Source organism: Hermetia illucens, chromosome 1 (genome assembly GCF_905115235.1).
Source record: "Hermetia illucens chromosome 1, iHerIll2.2.curated.20191125, whole genome shotgun sequence".
Taxonomy (NCBI): Eukaryota; Metazoa; Arthropoda; class Insecta; order Diptera; family Stratiomyidae; genus Hermetia; species Hermetia illucens.
Window position 1 is genome coordinate 183,058,624 of NC_051849.1, and position 22,935 is coordinate 183,081,558.

Consider the following 22,935-nt stretch of genomic DNA (forward strand, 5'->3'; position numbering starts at 1 on the left):
AGTGAGTGTGCCAACTGTCATCACAAACGTCACTGAATTGTCAGATTTGCACTCCTGATCATGGCATCGCCACTAGAACTTTTAACAAATCGCGGCGACCGGCAGCCGTCATACCTGAATGACAAATGGAACCCACTAATATGTAGCGCCGTCGGTTTCGGTGCTGTGTGCTACATCAACTGGGCCACTCGCCGTCCTGTTTTCTCAGGTATGTATCCGACGTTGCGTAACAACCGCTGAGCCTCTTTCTTAACCTGGAAGGGCTGTCAACAGAGCACAACCTTCCCTGCGTGGACCAAATCTTAAATTTTACTCTAAAACAGGCGTCCAGCGGCATGCGGCTGCTGTATTAGGAGGTGCTGCTTTGGGAGTATTTATTGACAAGAAGAGGAACGATTACTTGGCCGAACGTGATGCGGTACTCAGACATTACGTTGAGCTGCACCCTGAAGACTTTCCGACTCCAGGTAAGATGCCTTTTTGGCTCATATCACCGAATTTACTGTTCCAGGATGTAGTGAAGCAGCTGCTGCATAAGGATCCCAATAATTCACAGTAAATGCAATGTAATTTTGATCGCGTTCTAGTTGAAAAGTGAATTAATAAAGACTGGCTTATGTTGAAGGTATATTGGGAGGCCTTTCAGCACATCACAACTTCGGCTTTCAACAGCTACGGGAGCCCCGCCAGATAACAAAGCTACAGCGAGAAACTCAACCTTTTCTATGGAATATTCTGTTCATTTACTTAGACCATTTTTTATTTTTCAATTTCAGAGCGAAAGAAGATAGGCGAGACCCTCGAAGCGTGGGCCCCAATTCGCTGAGCTGTTCAACTGCCAGTAAAATCGTTTGTTAGACTAGAAAAAGAACTTTGTCGTATGAAAGGGTGTAAATAAACAAAATTAAATGGAAATGTGTGTTTGATTGATTGTGCAGTGTGTTGTGCGAAGCGAAGTCAATTAATCTTATTTAACGCTGATGTCCTGCGAGTTGGGGCTCGAAAATTCACTCAAAGTTTTCCTTGCTTGTTGTAAGAGGCGACTGAAAGAGGTAGAAATGTCGCTCGCTTTCTCCAATTTGAGCGGAAATTCCCACGATATAAGCATGACCTTCCGGACCAAAGTGAAGTAAGATGATGGGACTCTTAGAAAGTACTCCTCTCCCTCTTGCGGCAATGTGCTACCAACAAGTTCAATATCGATCGCTGGTATGATCCAGCTGTCGCAAGGCGGACATACTGAGTAGCCCGCCTGAGAATATCAATGAGCGTAGGGCAACTATCAAAAATGCCCTTCCTCAGGTGCTATACAGGTCGTCGGCCTGGTCCCAAAGGGTGTGTGTGTCGATTGTCCAACCACCTGATTGCTTTAGACACAGACATTTGTCTGCCTGTTGTCTGATAGAGATTGTTGACGTTTTGTCACGTGTTGCAGAGGTCAAGATCCCCGCCACCGTCGATTTTCCGGCAATCGCCGAGGCACAAGAGGACGACGCGGTTCTTTAGAGCCTGAAGACTAACCCTCATTTAGCGAGTTTCCTGTCGTCGGCTCAACAGCTAGCACTTAGAAATATTTCACGCCGTGCACCCAAGCATTCGAGCAACGAATCGGTTAGCCACCGCAAAGTGCCGTACATGAAAAAACACATTAATTCTTGGGCCAGGCAGTGCATCGCATGCCAGGCAAGACTATATAACATGCGAGGAAAGAGGTAGACGTGTTTCCTTGGATCACCAAGCGTTTCCACGCAATGCACTTAGATTTAATTAGCCTTTTACGAGACGCGCACGGTTTCAGGCATTGCCTCACAATCATCGATAGATTCACGCGATGGCCTGAGGCGATACCCCTGAAAGACATTATGTCACAAGCTTGTGCTGAGACCCTCTGTCGAGAATGGATTCCACGCATTGATGTGCCGGCGATTGTAATCATCGACCAGGGAATGCAGTTTAAGACCCCGAACCAACCGCAGCTCAACGGTATGCTTGAAAGGTGAGGCCAGAACTCTGAAAGATGCTATAAACGCCCCAGGCCGACCCTTCTTGGTCTTAGGTCCTGCCAGCTGTTCTCCTTGGCCTCCGGACAGCCAATCGCGAAGAATTTGCTAGAAGTCCCGCAAAGCTGGTATACAGAGAGAACTTGAGACACCCCAGCAGTCCTGTACTCAACATTAGGTCAGGTCTCAACACTACCGGTTTGTTGCAATGCTGAAATTGAAGCCGCCATCACCCGCCAACCATGGCTGACATGTCCGGGGATTTCAAATTCGGTACGCATGTCTTAAGTAGGACGGACGTCTATCAGCGGCCGCTGCAGCCATCTTACGACAGCCCCTTTGAAGAGCCGAGTGGGATCCACACCATTATAGCCCCAATATCGGGAGCACCGTCAAGAGAAGAAGACGCTGTCAAGAGGAAAGGTACGCGACGCGTCCATTTTAACAGCAGCTGAGTAGAAGGAGCTGTGCGTCTGGTTCCTTGTTGAGACTCCCTTTGGTTTCAGTTGGAAGTGGAGTGTTTTGGCTGAGCGAGCAGCTTGTTTATTGATGCACGGAATTGCGAATCGCGTTGGCCATGACATCGAAAAACAATTTTTGACAGCGCAAATTGTTTTTCAATGTCGGATTGGAAAGAGAGTCGGAGAAAATTAATGGAAGTCACGAGTTGAAAGAGAAGAACTCCGCACTAATTTAAGAAACAGTTTTTTTAAAAATCAAATTAAAATTAAGATAAAATTGCAATAACTACACTGCAGACCCAAATAGGATTCTCATGGCGACTGAAATTTCTTTTCTATTATAGTTTTTGATTTTACGTGAACATAAGAACTTCATGTATTGCCAAGATTTAAATTTGTTTATGTGCCCATCCAGAATTTCCAATGAAATTTGAGTACTTTACCGATGCGACTACAAATGCTCATGAGTCTACGCACCACCGTTTGATATATCTGAAAAACAAGCAACGAATCGATTCTTCTGATTCTCTTTTTCTAAGAAAAAACACTAATACCTGGCCCATACACAGATGTAGTTTCCCCTTCGATATTTTGTCGGGCTAGGGTACCCCGTTTGGACAGAGGTGACAGTTGCACTCACTTTTCATGTATTCCTCCCATATAACAACGTTGAGAGAACATTGACGCGGAACAATCTCAACTTGACCTTCGTACTGAGGTGTCTGTGCTTCAAGATTCTAGACAATTGTATGGCGGAGTTATGATACAATTTCTGAGACTCACTAATAACTAAACTATCATTACCAATTCAAACCACAATGATGGGCATTGAAATAAAAAAAAAAAACCCAGAACGTATTTTAAATTGCTTTTGAGCTTAGAAAATATTCAAACTATTCCTTACTTGCCATAAGAGCAACTAAAAGCGATAGAAATTTGGTAGGCTGTACACTTCGAAATTTTGTTGCTACCAAAGCAAAGCCTCGAAGGAACCTCACGGCCATGATCTTTCGCTATCGTAAATAGTTTATAATTGGTTTCTGGAAAGTACACACTCTCCTCGACGAGCAGAATCCTCACCTTCCAATATGTCATCGAGTATTTCGATAATATAAGCTGGATATTCTGGACCTACATGGGGCTCTAGAGGATAATCCTCTCTCTCTCTTGCGGCATTGTACTTCTGTACCCTAGAAAGCCAATGTCGGAGTATTGCTGACACCTACTGTAAGGCAAAGTCCTATGATGTGAGAGCCGGTTTCTAATGAAATCTTAACTGCACGATTCGGGACCAAGTTAAAGAGCATCCCAATTAGATAGTGCTATGCACGAACGAGGGTTTCCTATACAATGGAGAACAATAGCTTCCTTAAGGTGACATTGTGATAGTGATGGACGATCTGAATGCCAAGATGGCCTCAGGCAACACTTTAATAATAATAATAACTCCGCCGTAGCCGGTCCCAAGCTCGGTTGTGAAAGGAGGGGGTTTCAGTCTAAATGGCTGTACGCCACCGCAGCGTCCCAGGAGGTAGGTGAGGAAAGTGCAGGAACCTTGCAGTCTTGCAAATTACTCACTGAGGAAGCTATCCCAACACCTGGCAGTTAGGGATAAAATGCACCACTAAAAATGAGAAGAAGAAGAAATTTGAGGTCCGGTACGCATAACCGGCGGGAGTCGTCTGACTTGGTGACTGGGTCAGGCTCCCGTAATGAACAGCACGACGTCGAAACCGCTAGTCGTGGGGCGGTTCGACGTCTAGGCACCATGATGACCAGTTGCATAGCTCCGCGTGCTGCAGCTGTTTCGCCACAAACTGGCGGAGGGAGGGGGCAGAGACGGCGGCATCAACAACACCACACCGCACTGCAGGCAACAGTTTCAGTACACGCCGAAGCCCTCTTCTCCACCGTCCGGATGAGGTTTCCGCTGAGGTTCGGGGCGAATTCCAAAGAGCGTGTATAGAATTCTCTGATATGGATCCTTTGCATAGACCAGGTATTCCCAGGCTTTATGCATCTCCGGGAATTCTATCTCAAATCAATGTTAAGATTGCATCTGGGCTGTGTGTTGATACACCGCAACTACAATCACTTGTGTATTGTGGTGCAGTTACGACTATCAGATTGCACGGTCAGAAGATTCGCTTTCGTGTTATTGGTTTGAGTGACCGAAGAGATCCACCATAGAAAATTCGTCTGAACGTCGGCGGGACTCACTAAGGCAAGACATTGCTAGACTGATTCATATCAGCATTGGCAATGAGTGCAGAGGGTTTATCGGAACTATGCCATCCCCAGTGAGACACCCGTAGTTGAAATTCTGGACCGATCTGGCCGGTTACGACGGTATGGTGAAAGTCATTCCAGACGTGTCCAGAATGCAACATACGCGAGGAACCAGCGGAGCATCCACACAGTGCAATTTTCGATAACGAAAGTGAAAGAATACCGTCCAGCATGCTGAGGGGATCACCGCCAAAGGCACCCGCCATACCAATACGCCTGGAATGAATTTTGCGGATGTTACCGAAGAGGAAGTTCGGCGAGCCATAAACAGCTCGAAGAACTGGAGGGGCCCCAGGGCTGGATCGGGTGCAGAATTTCTGGTATAAGAAATTTACCAGCGTACACAGTCGGTTGGCACGCAGTATAAATGAGGTCATGAGTCGGCCGGAGGAATTTCCAACCTTCCTCACTGCGGGGATTACCTCCCTTATCCCTAAGAAGGACACGGTGCAGGACCCCGCAGACGTAAGACCGATTACTTGCTTACCAACCCTTTACAAATTCATAACGTCCATTATTAGTGGAAGGGTCAATGCACACCTCAAGACCAACAACATTCACCATTTCAATTTCACTATTGCATTGGTAAAGAAGCGGAAGCTGCATACGAAGGATGGTAACGGCAAGCTTTTCATTTAAGGTGTTCTGCAACTGAAAACGTGGAAGGAGCACTTTATCACGATTCTCAATAGAAACACATCCGGTGGAATTCCACCTCTCGTAGATAATGTGACAAACCATTGCAACATGTTTCTCCTCCAAACAGAAACTACTCTAGATTCTATTGTACTTCCAGTTTGCATTATTGTCAAGTAATGTTTGAAGTTTAAATCTGCACCTCACTTGCTGGTCAAAAATATATGAAATCAACATAAGAAAAAATTCAATAAATAAAAATTCATTTTTTTTATTTTTCACTTCCTTTCATTTTCAGTTATTAAATTCGAATTTCCGGCATCAATAATTTGATGGTCAGTGAGAATATCCACTTGGGGACGAGGCCGAAATGGTTCATTTGATAATTGTGAAAATTCTCGTTCAACATAATTCAAAAAATCTACTTCGTAAATGAAGCGCTGTACGAAATTCGTCGCAGTCTGAAATGTGAACATCACAATATTAAAAAAAGCACATTTTAGTGCTGGAAATATGCGTTACATACTTGTCTGGGTTTCAAAAACTTCTTAGATTTGCCTTTGTATGCCTCCTTGTAATATTCCACGTTATTGAGCATTTCCTCGTGATCGGGATAGAATAGAAGATAGCTGGCTGCACATTGACTCGCTTCTACTAGTTTACCAACTGTTTCGGATTTAAGGTAAGTGAATGATATGTTCTGCAATTTAGAAGAAATCAAACGGGGAAGGATACTTACTGTTGTAATATGCAAATTGCAAATAATTGAACATGCTCGGGTACAAGTCCTCGTAGAATCTCCCATTTACAAACGAAAGCTCATTCGTACAGTTTTGCTTGCATCGCAGCGTGAACACATAGTGATCTGTAATAATAGTGAGATTCCATTGAACAAAAATTAGGCAGACATGATCCTAATGCAAAGACTAGAACCACGAGAGAATTGCTCACTTGCGACTGAAGCAGTAAAATCGGGGAACCATCCTTGGTCAAATTCACTCTCGCAAAAGGCTCGGCATTTATCGTGCTCCTGAAGCCACGTATCCATTGCGATTTCCAAGAGCTCAATACTTTCTTTCCATTGCTTTTGTTCGTATTTATCTACTCCGTCTTGATAATAAGTGGAGAAACGCTGAAATATAAATAACGTTGAAATGTGCTTCTTTCTTCAAACATAAAAGTCTCCAGTGAAGTTGAAAAGCTAGTTTTCCATCCAGTTAGTCTACAGCTAAGCTAGTAAATTAAAGCACTTTACACTTGATTAATTAATTCCATTTACCTTATCTTCCATATCCCTTAATTTGTCCCAATCAAATTCCTTCTGTTGAGTGTAATATTCCATGTTTTTCTTCATTAAGTCATCGCCAGGGTTTGCTACAAGCGCAGTGTAGGTGGCTGAAATGGCCTTTTCCAAGTCGCCTTCCTGAAAGCAAAAATACGATATTTCAACAATTATTTAGATTTAAGCGCGGGCCTGATATTAAGGGCTATTAAGGGGTAGTATAAATCCTAGGGTGGACTGCTACCCACCATGGAGCATAAAACATGGGAAACGACTGCTGCATTAACATCAGTAGCTCCACCATCAAACTCTATCTTCACCTCCACTGGGATGTCTTTCTTGATGAAAACCGGCAGACATAGAAGGATAAAGGCGAGTCTCACTCTCTTGAAAACGAAACAAATTATACCAACTGGTCCTCCAGGTTGCAGGTTGGGTGGGTCTATGGCCCTACACGGAGAACAATTGTTACGAAGCCACAAAAGGAACCTCGGGCTGGATGGATCTTACATCGGATCCAGCAATGATAACGGGCAAACAATTTGTGCATTTTCTCGCGGAGCATGAGCTCGATATACAGAACAGTAGCTGCTAAGCAACCAGCCGATAGTCTACCCCAATATATGGCTGATTTTCAAAAAAGTGGCTCACGGTATCAACCAGGACAGAGGTAACTCATTAGGCATTGCCTCACCTCTGTCCTAGGAGCAGCATGGCCGAAAGTGGCTACAGGTGAAATTCGCTCCTTTATGTATAATCGTATAGTGCGGTCTGACATCAACTGGATGCGGACTTAGGACTCCCTCAATCGTCAAACGAAATAATAAAGCTGATATTGCAGCTTTGCAAAAGATGGGCTGAACAGGGGTTAGTTTCCAGGAGAAGAGCCACTGTACTATATATTATAGCGGCCATCTAGTTAACCATGTGCTAGAAGTAGATTCCCTAGCCGCCCAAAAAATGAAACCTGCTGTTATGAGCTTCCTCTGAACATAGAAGAGAACGGCTATGCACTCTGCGCTTGCGAGGCAAATTTTGAAGTTTAAGCCTCATTAACGTTCACGCTCCTACAGAGAAGATTTGAGAATTGAAAAAGGATAACAAAGGTTGCGAGCCACATATTTCTGGCAAAAAAAAACTTACTGTAGACTTAGGGAAACACCCTGTAGTAACGGTCGACAGGATGAACGCAGGCAGCTGCGGAGCCGCTTAAAAGATCTAGAGATCGATTTTGACCGCGTATCAAACAAACTAATCTGGTATATATTGCGATAATACCCAGTGTCAAAGGAATCCATGGATGAGTTATACTGCTAATCCTAGCATCTCTGAAGCCATATACAACACAACCCTCCGCGACACCTATAAGAGTGAAATGGATGCCGCAATAAGCGCAGTCAACAGAGGACCTGGAGATGAAGCATCAACAAATGATCTTCACGACCACCTGAAGAACGCTATCATTGATACGGCCACAAAGATACTTGGCCCCAGCCGCAAAAAAAAAGTCGGAACGGCTGGTTTGACGATGAATGTAAGCTAGCAACGGAACGGAAGAATGCCACATAGCGAGTAATGTTGCATTCTCAAAGAACGCGGGCACGTGCAGAGACTTATCACGAACTCCGTCGAGCGGAGAAGCGACTTCACAGACGGAAAAAGGAACCCGGGGGGAGCCAACAAGTCTGTGAACTAGAAAAGTACAGGCAGCAATTGCACCAGGCGCGGAAGTTTTACTAACAAGTCAGCAGGATGAAGCCTTATACGCCTTATACAAAGAGGGAAATCTGATTTCCAACAGAATGGGCATATTGGAGTGATGGGATGAGTACTTTGATGATCTACTGAACAACCAGAGTTGGAAGTCCCGCCAACTCAAGACGACGGACAAATATTGCTATCACCAAGTATAGGAGAAACAGTTCGCGCAATTCATCGGCTTAAAAATCATAAGTCGCCAGGAGCCGATGGAATTACAGCCGAATTGGTTAAATATGGAGGCGACCAATTATACCAAGTGGTTCATCAACTTGTGCTTAAGATGTGGGACAGCGAATCGATGCCTGACGATTGGCAAGAGGCATTATCTGTCTCATACATAAAAAGGGAGATATCACACAATTCAGCAATTATAGAGATATCACGTTGCTGACTACCGTCTATAAGATACTCTCCGCTATCTTGCTAGGCCGGATAGCTCCATATGCCCAGAACATCATTGGCCTATACCAAAGAGACTTCACTCCAGGCAAATCAACAACAGATCAGGTTTTCTCTCAGCGGCAAGCGATGGGAAAACTATAATATGGACACCAGTTGCACCGTCTATTCATCGACTTTAAAGCCGCCAATGATAGCATAGCCAGGGTAGTCAGGGTGTATGTGTGACCAATGTGCAAGGCCAGATAAAAGCAGCAGGATCACTCTCAAGACCATTCGACATCAACAACGGCCTACGACAAGGGGATGCCCTATCATGCGTCCTCTTTAACCTGGCCCTCGAGAAAGTGATCCGTGATGCTGAGGTAAATGCAAGAGGTACGATCCTCTTTAAGTCCACCCCACTACTGGCCTATGCTGACGATATTGACATCATGGGAAGAACCACCCGAGACGTACAAACTGCCTTCATCCAGATCGAGCAGACGGCAATCGGGGCGAAATCTTGGGCTGCACATCAATGAAGGCAAAACAAAATATATGGTGGCAACGTCAGCACCGAGGACGAATCAACCAACAACATCAAACCGCACTGGTCGAACGCGAAGAAGAATAAGAATAGGAGACTACAACTTTGAGATCGTTGATAATTTCTCCGATTTAGGGTCGAAAATCACAACCGATAACAGCTACGATAATGAAATCTGCGCCCGGTTGTTGGCAGCCAACAGAGCCTATTTCAGCTAACAAAATCTGTTCCACTCGAATCATCTCACCATAGAGTTAAAGCTCTTACTGTACAAGACAATGATCTTGCCAGTCCTCATGTATTTCTCGGAGACTTGGGTTCTTAGCAAGAAGAATTGCGAACTCTTGGCCACTTTCGAGAGAAGAATCCTCCGAAGAATTTTTGGCCCCCTACATGAGCATGGACGATTCCGTAGCCTACATAACGACGAAATCTGTGAGCGATACTATGACCGTCAGGTTGTGGTTAAAATCTGGCTCAATAGGTTAAGGTGGGCGGGTCACTACGATGGCGTAGGTCAGGGATGTCTGGAGTTCCTTATTAAGTTAGGCCTAGACCGGATACCGCTTGTTGCGCCGTTGATGATGATGATGATGATGGAGGTCTTCGGATTGAAAAATCGGCCGTAGAGGTACTAGAAGAATACTGGGAATTCAACATTGATGTCCATTAAATATTCGTGAACTTCAAGCAGACGCACGACAGTATTGATAGAAATGTACTGTATAAAGTAATGTTGACTCGACAATTCCAGCAAAACTGGTAAGCTTTGCCAGAATGAATGTCCCACACAACAGCGCAGGTAAGAGTCATTAATAGTCTAACAGATCCATTTAAGACAAAGGTCGGATTAACGCAATCTGGTACTGGACCAGATTATACGAAAGTTACTTGTATACACAAAAGGCTCTGTGTCGTATATACGGTGACGAAAGATGCACTCATGCAACAAAGCTCCGAGTATACAAATCGATCTGTGCTATGCTACTGATGTAAAACATAGAGCCTTAAGCTGGTCTTATACGATAAATATTTCATCAGTATAGCGTCAATCAATGGATAAAAAATTGACTGATGAAAAACTGATGGATTGATTGTGCCCCTACACAATCAGTCCAGATTGACCTCAGTCATTGCACAGAACTCGACGCATTTGCGCCGACTAATCACCTTAAGTCTGATCGACATTGCATCCCATAATTGCTTAATTTATAATATCTCCATTATCACACAGCGAAGAGTCTAAATCTATTCCAGATTCTCCCTTGAAGTACCAAGCCCTCAATAAAACTTTTAAAAAAATCGCAAGCTGTTTGATGAAAAGAGAAACAAAGATCCGTGCAAAATAATAAATGTATCAATTCGAATTTGCACATCCGAGCCATTTGGAAGTCATGCAGTGATCAACTGGAAAATGAGAGCTGCACAGCTCTCAGCATCAGTCATCACTCCAGTCAGACTGACATAACATTTAATTACACGAGCTCCCGAAAAACTGGTCAATACCTTCGAAAGTAGGGTCCTGAGAAAAATTGATGAATACCTTTGAGAGTATGTTCCTGAGGAGAATAATAGCAGCTAAATAAGCAGACGACCAATGACGATTCAGATACAATCATGAATTATATCAAATATTTTACGCCCCGGAAGTATGCAATTAATCAAACTTCGGACGCTGCGATGGACTGATTAAGTTCAATGTTTGGATGATACTCGAAGGGGGCAGATGGTTGAAGACCGATAGGAAAAAGCAGATAGCGCATCACTGCTCGACTTTCGAAATTGGACGACGCGAGATGTTTGGAAGAAGGACATCATTAACGCCAGGCCCCGAAATGGCCTCGACAGCCTGTTGCCCGCTTTCATGCTGACCGACAATGACAATGAACAGCGCCCCGCGGTGCTGGAGGCGAAGATGTTGTTTTGGATCAGTGAGAAATGCGAGTCGCCGTCAATGATATGGTTATATAGTTCGTGTTGCTTAGAAATCACTAGTTAAGATTGGCATGAACATCGAAGTCGATGCCAAACGACTAAAAGGCCAACCGAAACAACGTCCAACGAGAAGGGTCATCTAGCGCATTAAGCGGGTAAGCTTCCTGACTCCACCTGCATCAAGTTTATGTTAAAGCAATGTGAATTCGATCGAGGCGCGCCGATCCCGCTACCAATCAGAATAAAGTCTACAAAAGAAAAAGGAGATCTGATCTCTGAATCTAGACCACTAATTGCAAATCCATCTATTGGAAAACCGTGGAAATCTTCCGCTAATAATAGCAACGTTTTTCTATGTTCATAATTCGCCCGGTGACATCCTCTGTTGAACTACTCATTCATGTATGTTATTATCATTACAATGACCCCAACTCGGAAGCAATCTACAAGACCATACGCAACAGCTGAATTCCACATTTTAAGAGATAAGATCAATCAAGTGTGCTACTTACTGACTGCGGAGATGAGTTAAGGGAAATGGTCATGGAAATTTTGAAAAAAATCCATCTTTTGCGAGTAATCAAGAATAATTCAAATTGTCGTTATTCCGGCTCATAGTAAAAACTTGCTCCCAATTCGGAAATTTGTGTTAGATTCACCATACTCAATACTACGCGATGAGGATGCGCACTGGAAAATGAGACTGACCTGGATATGAAAGTATGTAAACGCGAAGATTGTTCATTTTCCAGAAGCCCAATTCTGTGCACTACTCTCTGGTGCTACAAATGCTACTACTTCTCGTATACATTTTAAAAAAAGATTGTCCTTAAGGCCTAAATAATGTTTTAATGATTACTTACCCGGTAATAGCATAACTGCAGATACTCATATGGTTTCCGCGTTTTGAAAATCTGTTTATTGCTATAATCCAACGTAAAGTATCGTGGAAGATACGATAGATTTATCTGTCGACATTTTTCCAGGCACACTGTCTTCACGATCAACTTCTCGAAGAAATGGATGTGGTCATAGTCTTCCTTGTGGGTATTTTTAAATCTTTCTCGTTCAAATTCACACTGCACCCGACAATTAGCCACTGCCTCGTAGTAGTTTCTGTACAGACTAAGTGAACGCTGGATGTGGTTTATGCAAGCCTCCCAGTCATTTTCCAAATATGCCTGGACGCCGCTGTGATAGAGATCCAGAAAATTTGGATCAAACTTAATTTCTTCTTCGGCGGCTTTAATTGATTCCGCGTCTTGCGTTTTGGGTTGATTTCTATCTAAAATGATTTTCTGAAAGTAGTCACTTTTGGAAGTTACACTATTGGACGCACGTTGAAATAAACAGACCAGAAATACAAATACGAACTGCAACGCGAAAATTATTCTGGAATACTCCATGGCTGGAGTAGGACTGTGGGAGGATGGACTCGCAAACTGAAAGCTAAGTTCTTCCAGACCAAAACGTAGAGCGCATTCTCTCATCTCGTCTTCATCTGGAAGCAAACCCATGCGTTATATGATGATACACATATGTTTGCTTATCATCCTCTTGGTTATATTAATGGGCTGGCGTCCATATGTTAACTTATATGCGATCAACCGGCCGCTTATATTTCAGTGAATAAGCGTCAAGTGATACATGCTCCGAATCGGTCACAGGGATTGCAAACCGTTGCTGATAGTAGATTTCAATTTAGTGGGAGAGGTATAGTATTTGTTGGCTCTACAGCTCACGGTGGATCTCCATCATTCTATCGGCTTGTTCTGGGGTCCAAATCTATTTAATTGTTCATGCTCTCTCTGCTTCTCAACAAAGCACTTTGATGATTGTTTCTCAATATTCCCAGTTGTCCCACTTTGTCTTCATCGTTTGGTTTAAACATTTAATTGAATAAAATTCTACTTAGGCCAAATGCGTTCGGATAAAAGATAAAAATTGATGGCTGGTGACAAAAATTTTTGTTAATTCCGAACCAGGGGGACTAATGCTTCTCAGCCGGTAACTTCGATAATTACCAGCCTAGTACTGGATTAACATGAGTGGTATCACACAGTTCGGTTATTTAACAAACGATTAGAGATAGCTTACAGAGTAGCTAACAGCTATGGTATTCTCTCGTCTTAGTATGTCAGTGTGCCATCTCAAAGAAAAGGCTCTCAAGCTGATGTTAGAGGTCAACCAGTACACGGCAGGATAGACTGACGCGGAATATAGCTACCTAGGCCAACCTGTCTCCTTTCGCTCAGGCTGATATATCTCTCTCCAGGGGGATGTGTGCCTCTCCAGGAACCAAGCTTCTCGTTTGCCAAGACCGATATTGAGTGGTGATGCCACACCCTGCACAATGTGACTCTACTATTAACAAAACGCTACGGATCTAGACTGGGGCGTCGCAGACACCTCCTCCAATCCAGGAGTCATGAGAACCGTTCTTATAGTATAGTTTACAGTCGGGGTAATTGACTGTATTCGAACGGAGCCTCACTGATACATGGTTGCCTCAGTGATTTAACTTTACCGTGCTAGGGGGGGCTATGCAACGACGGACCTCTTAGTCCACATACTCGAGTCAAATGAATACACGAATAACAAATTAAAAAAATTAAAACCAAACAAGCGGAGCTCCGTACCGCCCACAATTGGCCAACCAAGCGGCGGGACATCGCCGAAATATTGAACAACAAAGACCACTGCCCAAAAAGCAGGAACAAGCAAAAGCACGTCTGAGATCAGTATATCAGACTTCAGCAAGGAGGCAGGCCTCAGTGGCACAGATACTAAACGGTACCTGTGTGAATATCACTGAAAAACTGAGACAACTCGAACAATAATCTGCACTTCTATGGTTTATTCAATAGTAACACCATCTGACTGGCAAGAAAGTACTACTGTTCCAATATGGAAAAAGAAAGGTAGTCCAGCGGAATGTTCAAATTTCCGTCCGATCCGGTTACTTTCCCATACCATGAAGATTTTTTAACGCATTCTTCACAACCGTGTATACACTGCTTTATGCAGATGACGTTTTCCTATCATCAGATAGCAAAAATGATCTGGAGCAATTTGTCAAAAAATAGAATGATCGCCTTATGCAACACGTTCTCAGATTGAACCTAAACAAAACTGAATTTTTTACCACCGACCCCCACTGTCAGCGGCAGTGATCTGAGGAACTGAGCGATTTAAATACTTCGGGCCAACGCTATCAGCCAATGGAGAACTGCGTTATGAAATTGCTTCATGCATTAAGGCAACCTGGATGAATTGGCGTTCCACAACTGGTGTTCTTTGTGATTGACGTATCAACGAACGTCTCAAAACCAAAATTTACCGCAATGTCGTCCGTGCTGCCGCTCTATGGTTCTGAGTGTTGGCTGACTATAAAAGACAATGAACGGCGTCTTGCGGTAATGGAGACGAAGATGCTGCGTTGAATTAGTGGTTCACGCCACGTTTTGATCACATCCGAAAGGAGGATATCCGCAATCGTTATGGTGTTGCACCGATCGTGGAAAAGTTGCGAGAGAAGCGTCTTCGATGGTATGGTCACGCAATTTGTGCTAACGACAATTCACTTGCCAAGATTGGTTTGAACATCGAAGTCGATGGTAAACGACCAAAAGGCAGGCCGAAACAACTGTGGCTTGATACGCTGGATGGGGTTTTAAAAGCCTCGAGATTGTACCCAGATCAGGCATTCGACAGAGCCAAATGGCGAAACCGATCCCGACCAGCCGACCCCCCTGAAGAAAAAGATAAACTACAATCTGCTTAATACTATTCGTGGTTAATTATTAATTACCAATCATTTCGCACTTACCTAATAGCATCAGTTGCTGATACCACATAATTTCAATTAATCACACCAGTCAATTACTAGTTAGCACTTTTTACATGCAAACGGGAGCAGATGCGCGTATGGACTTTGAATGGTATCAATGCCTTGCCAATAGGTGAGAATCACCACATTTCCTCTTGCCTTTCAAAATGTGGATACCGGTGAACACGTGTGTATTTGACACAACATCGAACCCAGCACTACCAAAACCTAACATAACGGAAAAAGATTTATTACCTAAATATGAACATTCTACTTCGTAAGTTAATTGGACTAGCACGTACGTGACAATGTGGTGCCGTAATCTGTTGCTGAAGGTTTGTCAATAATTTCAATGGTTGATGCAGTGGGCTCGCTGAATATTGGCGGTAATCTGGTAATCGTCAACGGTGGTAGCGGCGATACTTCGCTTCCGTGATCCTCTTCCTTCAAGTTATTCGGCACCTCTGCCTATCGTGTCCCCTTCCTTCGACATTGGCGTCTGGCAGTAACCGACGCCAATACTGCAAATATAAAAATGATGATAAAGCTGAGATTCTCGTTCGGCCGCAAATAGCGCTGCAACGAGGAAACTCTCCGTTCGCATCGCACAACTATCTTCGAATTCCAACACTCTCAACCCATCAAGTACACCGTCGATTTCCTGCCATTCTGGACAATAGACTGCGACCTGTTGACTTCCTCGCAACATATATATCCAATGGTTTTGTGCTTCTATTTTTCCTAAAGCGTTCTAATATATGGCCCAGTGGCAGTGGTCGACTTCACACATCATTCCTCTTCCTTACAAAGAAACTCGTCACACAAACCTGTTTGGGAAGAAGGAGCATCGTACCGGAGCTGTCACATAAAAGATGCACGGAACTAGACAGTTCCGCTAGCAGTTGGCATCGGCGCCTCTCTGGTAAGGACAATGAATCGGTAGTTTCCTCAATTAGCAGCTAAGTGCTCTCCTTCGAGATGGTAGAAATAAAAGCCTCCTTTTACACTTGCTGGAATTGTGTAGGCTAGATAAAGCTTATGGAATTGCTTCTCTACTCGGGGTATTTTAATTCAAACAACAGCAGCTACTCACTTTCATACACTGTCTTCCCTACTGCCAGTTGCCCGATCCCGCTTGTCCAGAGCCCCCTTGTTTGGAATTTGCCGAAGAACTTGAGAGAAATATTTATTGTGAAGTACAATCTTAAACAACATTTCCAGGCTGTTCGAGATAGCCTCAACTCTATCTCAAAGAAAACCATTAATTCCAACTATTCAACTTGGCGTTGTTCTATTCTGATCGCTGCGGTAATTTGACTCGCAAGAGGAGAGTAAGATCCCAATAAACGTTTCTTCTTCGCAGCTTCGCGTAACCGGGACTCATTAAACAGTTCGAAGTTTGACTTCATTATGCTCGCCTGTTCTTTCAACAAATGCACCGGTCAATTTTCCCTCGACTCCAACTCCTAAAGCCTGCCGAAAATTTGACGACCGTTGGCACTATTCAACGTACCGAGCAGTGCTTTACTCTAGAATGCTCCACAAAGTGGCCGAGCTGGACTGCTTCTCAGCCGTTTCATCCATCAAGCGTCGTATAATCCTGGCCATCGATTAGCACTTGTTGTCGACTCCACTTAACGTCGAACAATTTCTACCAATTAAGTATGACCACGTGTTTTCACTCAGCACTCCCAATTTAAAAACAGCTATCCGGTCCTTTTCGAATTCTTTCTTTAAACCCTCATCTCCTCCAGGATATTTTGCGCTAACAAACTCTCCCCAGGGCGCTACCTACACATCCGTAACTCATCTCGTAAGTCTTCAAGCGATCGTTTGGACATATACGCATTTTTCAAGCTCTCCCCAAAACTTTAACACTTTACACTAGCACGTTACACTTTTGCGTAACTTAACGAAGTTCTTTTGAAATTTTGATATACTCGCCTGCAGGTTTATATCTCGATTACTCCACTTCTCCTCTAAGTCACTGTTGAGTTCCTCTGCCCCCCTTCGCTCACTCCTAGCCAGACTCCTGTCGTTATCCGCCCCCTAGAGCTAAGATATCTTTATCAGAATCAAGAAAGTGGGAAGCAGAGGATATTAACCCGCATGAGGGGAATGCTCCAAAACTCAAGCTTGAACCCAAGAGAGGGGAAATCCCAGATAAGTAAGGAGTGAAGGCAGGAGTCAGGAAGCCTCCCATTAGCCATGCTAGTGCGGTCAAAGACATTCGACTGGTCATACTGCCAAAAACGTTTGCCGAGTAAATACTCATTCCCGAGGAACAGGAAACTATCGAAGACCGTCGTCAGGCAGGTGTAAAAGACATGGACTGCCAAGCTTGTGTTCACCGGGGTACGATTTCGATCAGATCCCATACTGGTTGACTGGACGACTGAGGACACTGGAGAAGGGCTTAGGAATATAGTTCCTAAATTGCCAGGCTAACACTAGAGACGGAAGATCTTATTGACCTCCTAATTGCTCAGAATGAGGATCTCGATCCGTGAATATGGAATCTTCAAAAACAAGGGTAAACTCGTTACGATCGGAGTGGATGACTGAAGTTGATATATTAACTATAGATTTAGCAACATACCTGCGCACGTGCACAGAGAAAAGCCGAGAAAAGACATTTCGCAGGAGACATCGGGTGGAAAACCTACCGAGGTCTGCAAAGGAATCTCGGAGGCATAGACGCTGAAAGGACTGGATCAAGCAAAGAAGTAGACCTGATGCCCAGTAAACAGGAGAAGTTGAACTCTTAGACCTAAATCTTCTAGGACTTAGTGTAGACATGTCGTAGGAGGACGGTGATACTCTGACAGTGCAAAAGAGCTCCAAACACCAACGAAGCTAACGGTCAGCCCTAACATAGCCCAAATGAACCGCCATTATGCAAAAGCTGTATCTGCAGTAATTAGAACCCAGACTTCTCTTGCGAAAAACCAAGAGCTTGCATCATTCTTAAATGTATTAGGTATGTGAATTACAAACCACAGCTTTTAGACAAATCTCAATGGGCTATTGTAAAGAGACTATTAAAACAATTTCATTCAAAATATTGGCCATCGCTAGCAACGACCTTTACCAATCTTTCTCGTTATCTTTAGATGCAATCCATGAATTCATCCTTTTTTTGACATCGTTGTGTGATGTGAAGTGCCGATCTGCTAGGGCATGGACCATCGAGCGGAAGAGGTAGTAGTTAGACGAGACGATGTCAGGCGATTATAGCGGGCGGGATAGAACTTCCCACTTGAACATTCCCAAGTATGCTTTGACTAATTTGGCAACATGTGGCCGAACATTGTCATGTTGAAGAAAAATTTTATCATTTCTCTGCTTAAATTGCAGCCATTTTTTCTTCAATGTTTTGTCACATCAATAGAAGTTTGTAGCGATTAGCTGAGATCTTCTCTTCTGGTTTTATCAGTTCATTGTAAACTGTGTCCAGCTGATCCTACCATATGCAAATGCTGTTTTTTTCTCAAATTTTCTAAATTTTCCATCGTCGATTTTGGTGACACGCTTTCGTGTTATTCAGAAACTCAAATTATGTTTGAAAGTTGTTTTTTATATCGCTTACCGAGAAAATCTGATCTGTTTCTGATATGCTTGGTATGGTATCTTTGGTATAGTCCAATGATGTTCTGGACGTATGGGGCTATCCTACCTAGCAAGATAGCGCAGAATATCTTATAGACGATACTCAGCAACTTGATACCTTTATAATTACTGCACTACGTGATGTCTCACTTTTTATGTATGGGACAGATAATGCCTCGTTGCCAATCGCCAGGCATTGATTCGCTGTCCCACACCTTGAGCATAAGTTGTGAACTGCTTGATGTAATTGGTCTCCTTCATATTTAACCAATCCGGCTGTAATTCCGTTGGCTCCTCGCGAATTGCACGGATTGTTTCTTCTATACTTGGGGATAGCAGTATTTGTCCGTCGTCTTCAGTTGGTGGGACCTTCAACTCATCGATATTCTGGTTGTTGAGCAGTTCATTAAAATACTTAACCCATCACTCCAATATTCACATTCTATCGGAAATCTCCTTCATCTCTTCACGATGAACTTCATGGTGTACAAAGAATCATTCTGCTGACTTGTTGGTAAAACTTACGCGGCTGGTGCGGTTGCTCCCTGTACATTTCGAGTTCATAGACTTGTTGGTTTTCCCGCGCTTCCTTTGTGTGGTTACCTCTCTGCTCGATGAAATTCATGATAGATTTCTGCGGGAGCTTGCGTTCTTTGAGAGTGCAGTATCACCTGGTGCAAAAATACTTCTGTTCCATTGCTAGTTTACATTATCATTGTGCCAGTCGTTCTTGCGTTTGGGGTCAAGTATGTTTGTGACCGTCTCAATGATAACGTTCTTGAGATGGTTATGAAGATCATTTCTCGATGCTTCATCTTCAGGATCTTTGTTGTCTGCGATTATTGTAGCATCCATTCCCCCTTATAGGTGTTACGGAGGAATGTGTTGTGGATGGCTGCAGTGTTGGTTTTCATTTGATGGTCAGAGGGTATACTAGGCGGTGTTGTTATTGCAGCCCGGAGCACAAGGCTAACAAGTGATCTGAGTCTACATTGGCCAAGGCTGAAAAGTGTCGGCCTCAATCAACACGTAGTCAATTTCTTCGAAACTGTTCCCATCAGGAGGGACCCACTTTTGTTTCTAAACCGCTTTCCGCGCAAACCAGGTACTTTCAGAAACCATTTCGGGCGACACTGCTAATTGAATAATCTGCAATCCGTGTTATCATCGGTATCCTTATGTAAGTTGTGGGAGCCAACGTACCGTCTGAATTCGGTATCATACCTGGGACATCATCATCAACGGCGCAACAATCGGTATCCGGTCTAGGCCTGTCTTAATAAGGAACTCCAGACATCCCGGTTTTGTGCGGACGTCCACCAATTCGATATCCCTAAAAGCTGTCTGGCGTTCTAAAATACGCCATCGCTCCTTCTCAGGCAGGGTCTGCCTCGTCTTCTTTTTCTACCATAGATATTACCCTTATAGACTTTCCGGGCTGGATCATCCTCATCCATACGGAATAAGTGACCCGTCCACCGTAACCTATTCAGCTGGATTTTATCCATAACCTGACGGTCATAGTATCGCTCATAGATTTCGTCGTTATGTAGGCTACGAAATCGTCCATTCTTCTGAGGATTCTGCTCTCGAACGCGGCCAAGAGTTTGCAATTTTTCTTGCTAAGAACCCAAGTTTCCGAGGAATACATGAGGACTGGCAAGATCATTGTCTTGTACAGTAAGAGCTTTGACCCTATGGTGAGACATTTCGAGCGGAACAGTTTTTGTAAGCTGAAATAGGCTCTGTTGGCTGCCAACAACCGTGCGCGGATTTCATCATCGTAGCTGCTATCGGTTGTGATTTTCGACCCTAGTTAGGAGAAATTATCAACGGTCTCAAAGTTGTAGTTTCCTATCTTTATTCTTCTCGTTTGACCAGTGCGGTTTGATGTTGTTGGTTGGTTGGTTCTTGGTGCTGGGGCATGTTTCGAGAATTCGTTCTACTGCCTCGTAGAAAGTGTTCTTCTCCGACTCTGCAGTCTCCCCTATAGGGGCGTTACCATTAATGGAGCTCATATTTCTAATTTTGCCTCGCAAACGCAGAGTAGAGTGATGTTTTCAAAGCCAATAACGGCAGGTTCTATTTTTTGGGTTACTAAGAAACATACTACGTGCACATGGCTTAAAGCATGGCCATAACAATGCATGGTGTAGTAGCTCTCTCCATGAAACTGGTTCGTGTTTAGCAGATCTCTTGTAACCCTGTTCCATCGGCCTTTTATTGGGACGTCATATAGGCTGCTCGCTGGACAGCATTCGATCTGTACAAGGACCGCACGTTTCATGAGAAAATGCGCAAATCGTTAGTCTTTTTCTGGCTCCTTTTGTGACTACGTAACAAATCAGGCTTACCCAGCCCCAACATATGAACTATTTGACTTGCCTTCATGTTTTTAACCCTGGGAGCTATACTACCCTTTGACCCAAGCTTCTTTTGCTTTTCCTTGCTAATTTCTATAAAGCATTCAAACCATTTTAGTATTTGCTGCTAGTTTCATAAAAAACTATTATATAACCGAGCTTTTACTAGGATCATCTTCATCTAGTGTGACCGCAATGCAGAGGTCGTAACCCCTTTTTTGAATGCGACAAGTTCGGCTTAATGCATACCTCCAAATTTTTATGAGTTTTGGTTTTGTTCGATATAAGTTCAGATGGAAGCAAGACGGATACTGCAGTGGAGCTGCACTTTAGTAATGCTGGACCTGAATAGTTTGTTTGATAGCTTTGACCTACTCGTTAACAATAGCCAACTCGTCGAATAATTTCAAATGCTGGAATAAATACTACCTAGAAGTGGAAGTGCCGACTTGATGCTTGTCTATTTGTTTGCATTGAAAATTGTCCTTACCTTTCCAGACCTGTTTTCCCAAACTTTCAAAAGTGTGACACTGTGTGAAAAGATCAAGATATCTAATAAAATGTTTTTATTAATAAATCAATGCAATAATCCTAATTTTAGCATTTTGATGCAAATATTTTTATCATGAACTCTAAGGTATACAATGCTATACTAACTTCTAGTTCTTAAGTAAGTTATATTTCAAACATTCTACTTAAGAAATTAATAATAAAATTGCCATAGACTTGTTTAGTCGAGCATTTTGGAAGATTATAATTTGGTTTATATTTTCTAATAATTTCTAACTTACAATATTTTTGAGAAATTATAATAAAGTTAGAATGTCTTCTTCAAATACATAAACATTTATTTATATTTATGGAATATTTCTGTAATTTTATAATGGTGATATTAATCAATAAAAAAATAATAATTTGCACATCATTTGGATGCTAATGTCGGAACTATCATGATCGTGTCCAATATATTCAGATTGTTTCGAAAATTGTAAATAATATACAAATCCACTTCATTTGGAGTTTACCCATATAAAAATCCTAAATTAAGTCTAAGTGTTGGGCATTATTCAGAACTATTGAAACGAAAGATCAGTACTTTTTATCTATAACAAAAGTGTTGTTGTTTTAAGCAGGCGCTTAGTTTTCTTCCGCTAAAACGCCTCCCATTTTGTTTTCCAAAGTTAATTTGAAAATTTATTATGATTATCAATTCTATTTAAACTGTTTTATGAATGAAAAAAAACAAGATTAAGATTATGAATGATATATTCATTGCATTTTGATTTTATCCCAGCACGAGTACGACTATCAGTTTCTTCTATTTTTTAGATTGTTTAAGCAACAATATTGCAGTATGCAACTTTTATAACCGATTCGCACGCATAAATAATAATTCATTCAAATAAAATGTTTCAGTTTGGAAATCTTTTGCTTATAAATAAAAAATTCCAGATGATAAAAGAAAAATTGAGTAATATTCAAGTCTATAACTTGTTGATGAGCATCACTGTGGTCAGTGTTTTGAAAGGCGTTTTTCCGCTAATAATTAAAGTTTACTTCGACAGTGAATTCGTACATACATATGTGGCGCGGCAGGATTCGCAGCATTTATTTCGAATGTTGCGCATGCGAACAAATAGATGGCGGGGAACTCTCCACTTTTTAGAACTCGCCACGGGAGTGGACGACTAGCGGTGAGAAAGTGCCGTTGGTTGGGAAAAGACCGCATGGAAATAAGCCGGTCTCTTCTGTCGCAACCACCGGGAGACAGACGCGGCTTCTCACGCGGCCCATCAAATAAATACGAAAAACCATTCACCGTTCCCCGTATAGTTAAAGTCG

The 22,935-nt window shown here is 42.9% G+C and overlaps 2 protein-coding genes across 2 annotated transcripts; one reads left to right on the forward strand and one right to left on the reverse strand.

Moving 5' to 3' along the window:
- The first annotated feature begins 1 nt into the window (after position 1).
- Positions 2-915, forward strand: LOC119647073 (NADH dehydrogenase [ubiquinone] 1 subunit C2). Its single transcript, XM_038047831.1, has 3 exons — positions 2-208; positions 324-467; positions 777-915. The coding sequence occupies exons 1-3, from the start codon at positions 61-63 to the stop codon at positions 824-826; spliced, it is 342 nt and encodes a 113-aa protein (XP_037903759.1). The 5' UTR covers positions 2-60; the 3' UTR covers positions 827-915.
- Positions 916-5,635: 4,720 nt separating this feature from the next.
- Positions 5,636-12,733, reverse strand: LOC119657568 (cartilage-associated protein-like). The gene is made up of 6 exons (XM_038064532.1): positions 12,156-12,733; positions 6,666-6,809; positions 6,338-6,518; positions 6,126-6,251; positions 5,913-6,052; positions 5,636-5,847 (listed from the first exon to the last, which is right to left on the reverse strand). The coding sequence occupies exons 1-6, from the start codon at positions 12,696-12,698 to the stop codon at positions 5,665-5,667; spliced, it is 1,317 nt and encodes a 438-aa protein (XP_037920460.1). The 5' UTR covers positions 12,699-12,733; the 3' UTR covers positions 5,636-5,664.
- Positions 12,734-22,935: the final 10,202 nt, after the last annotated feature.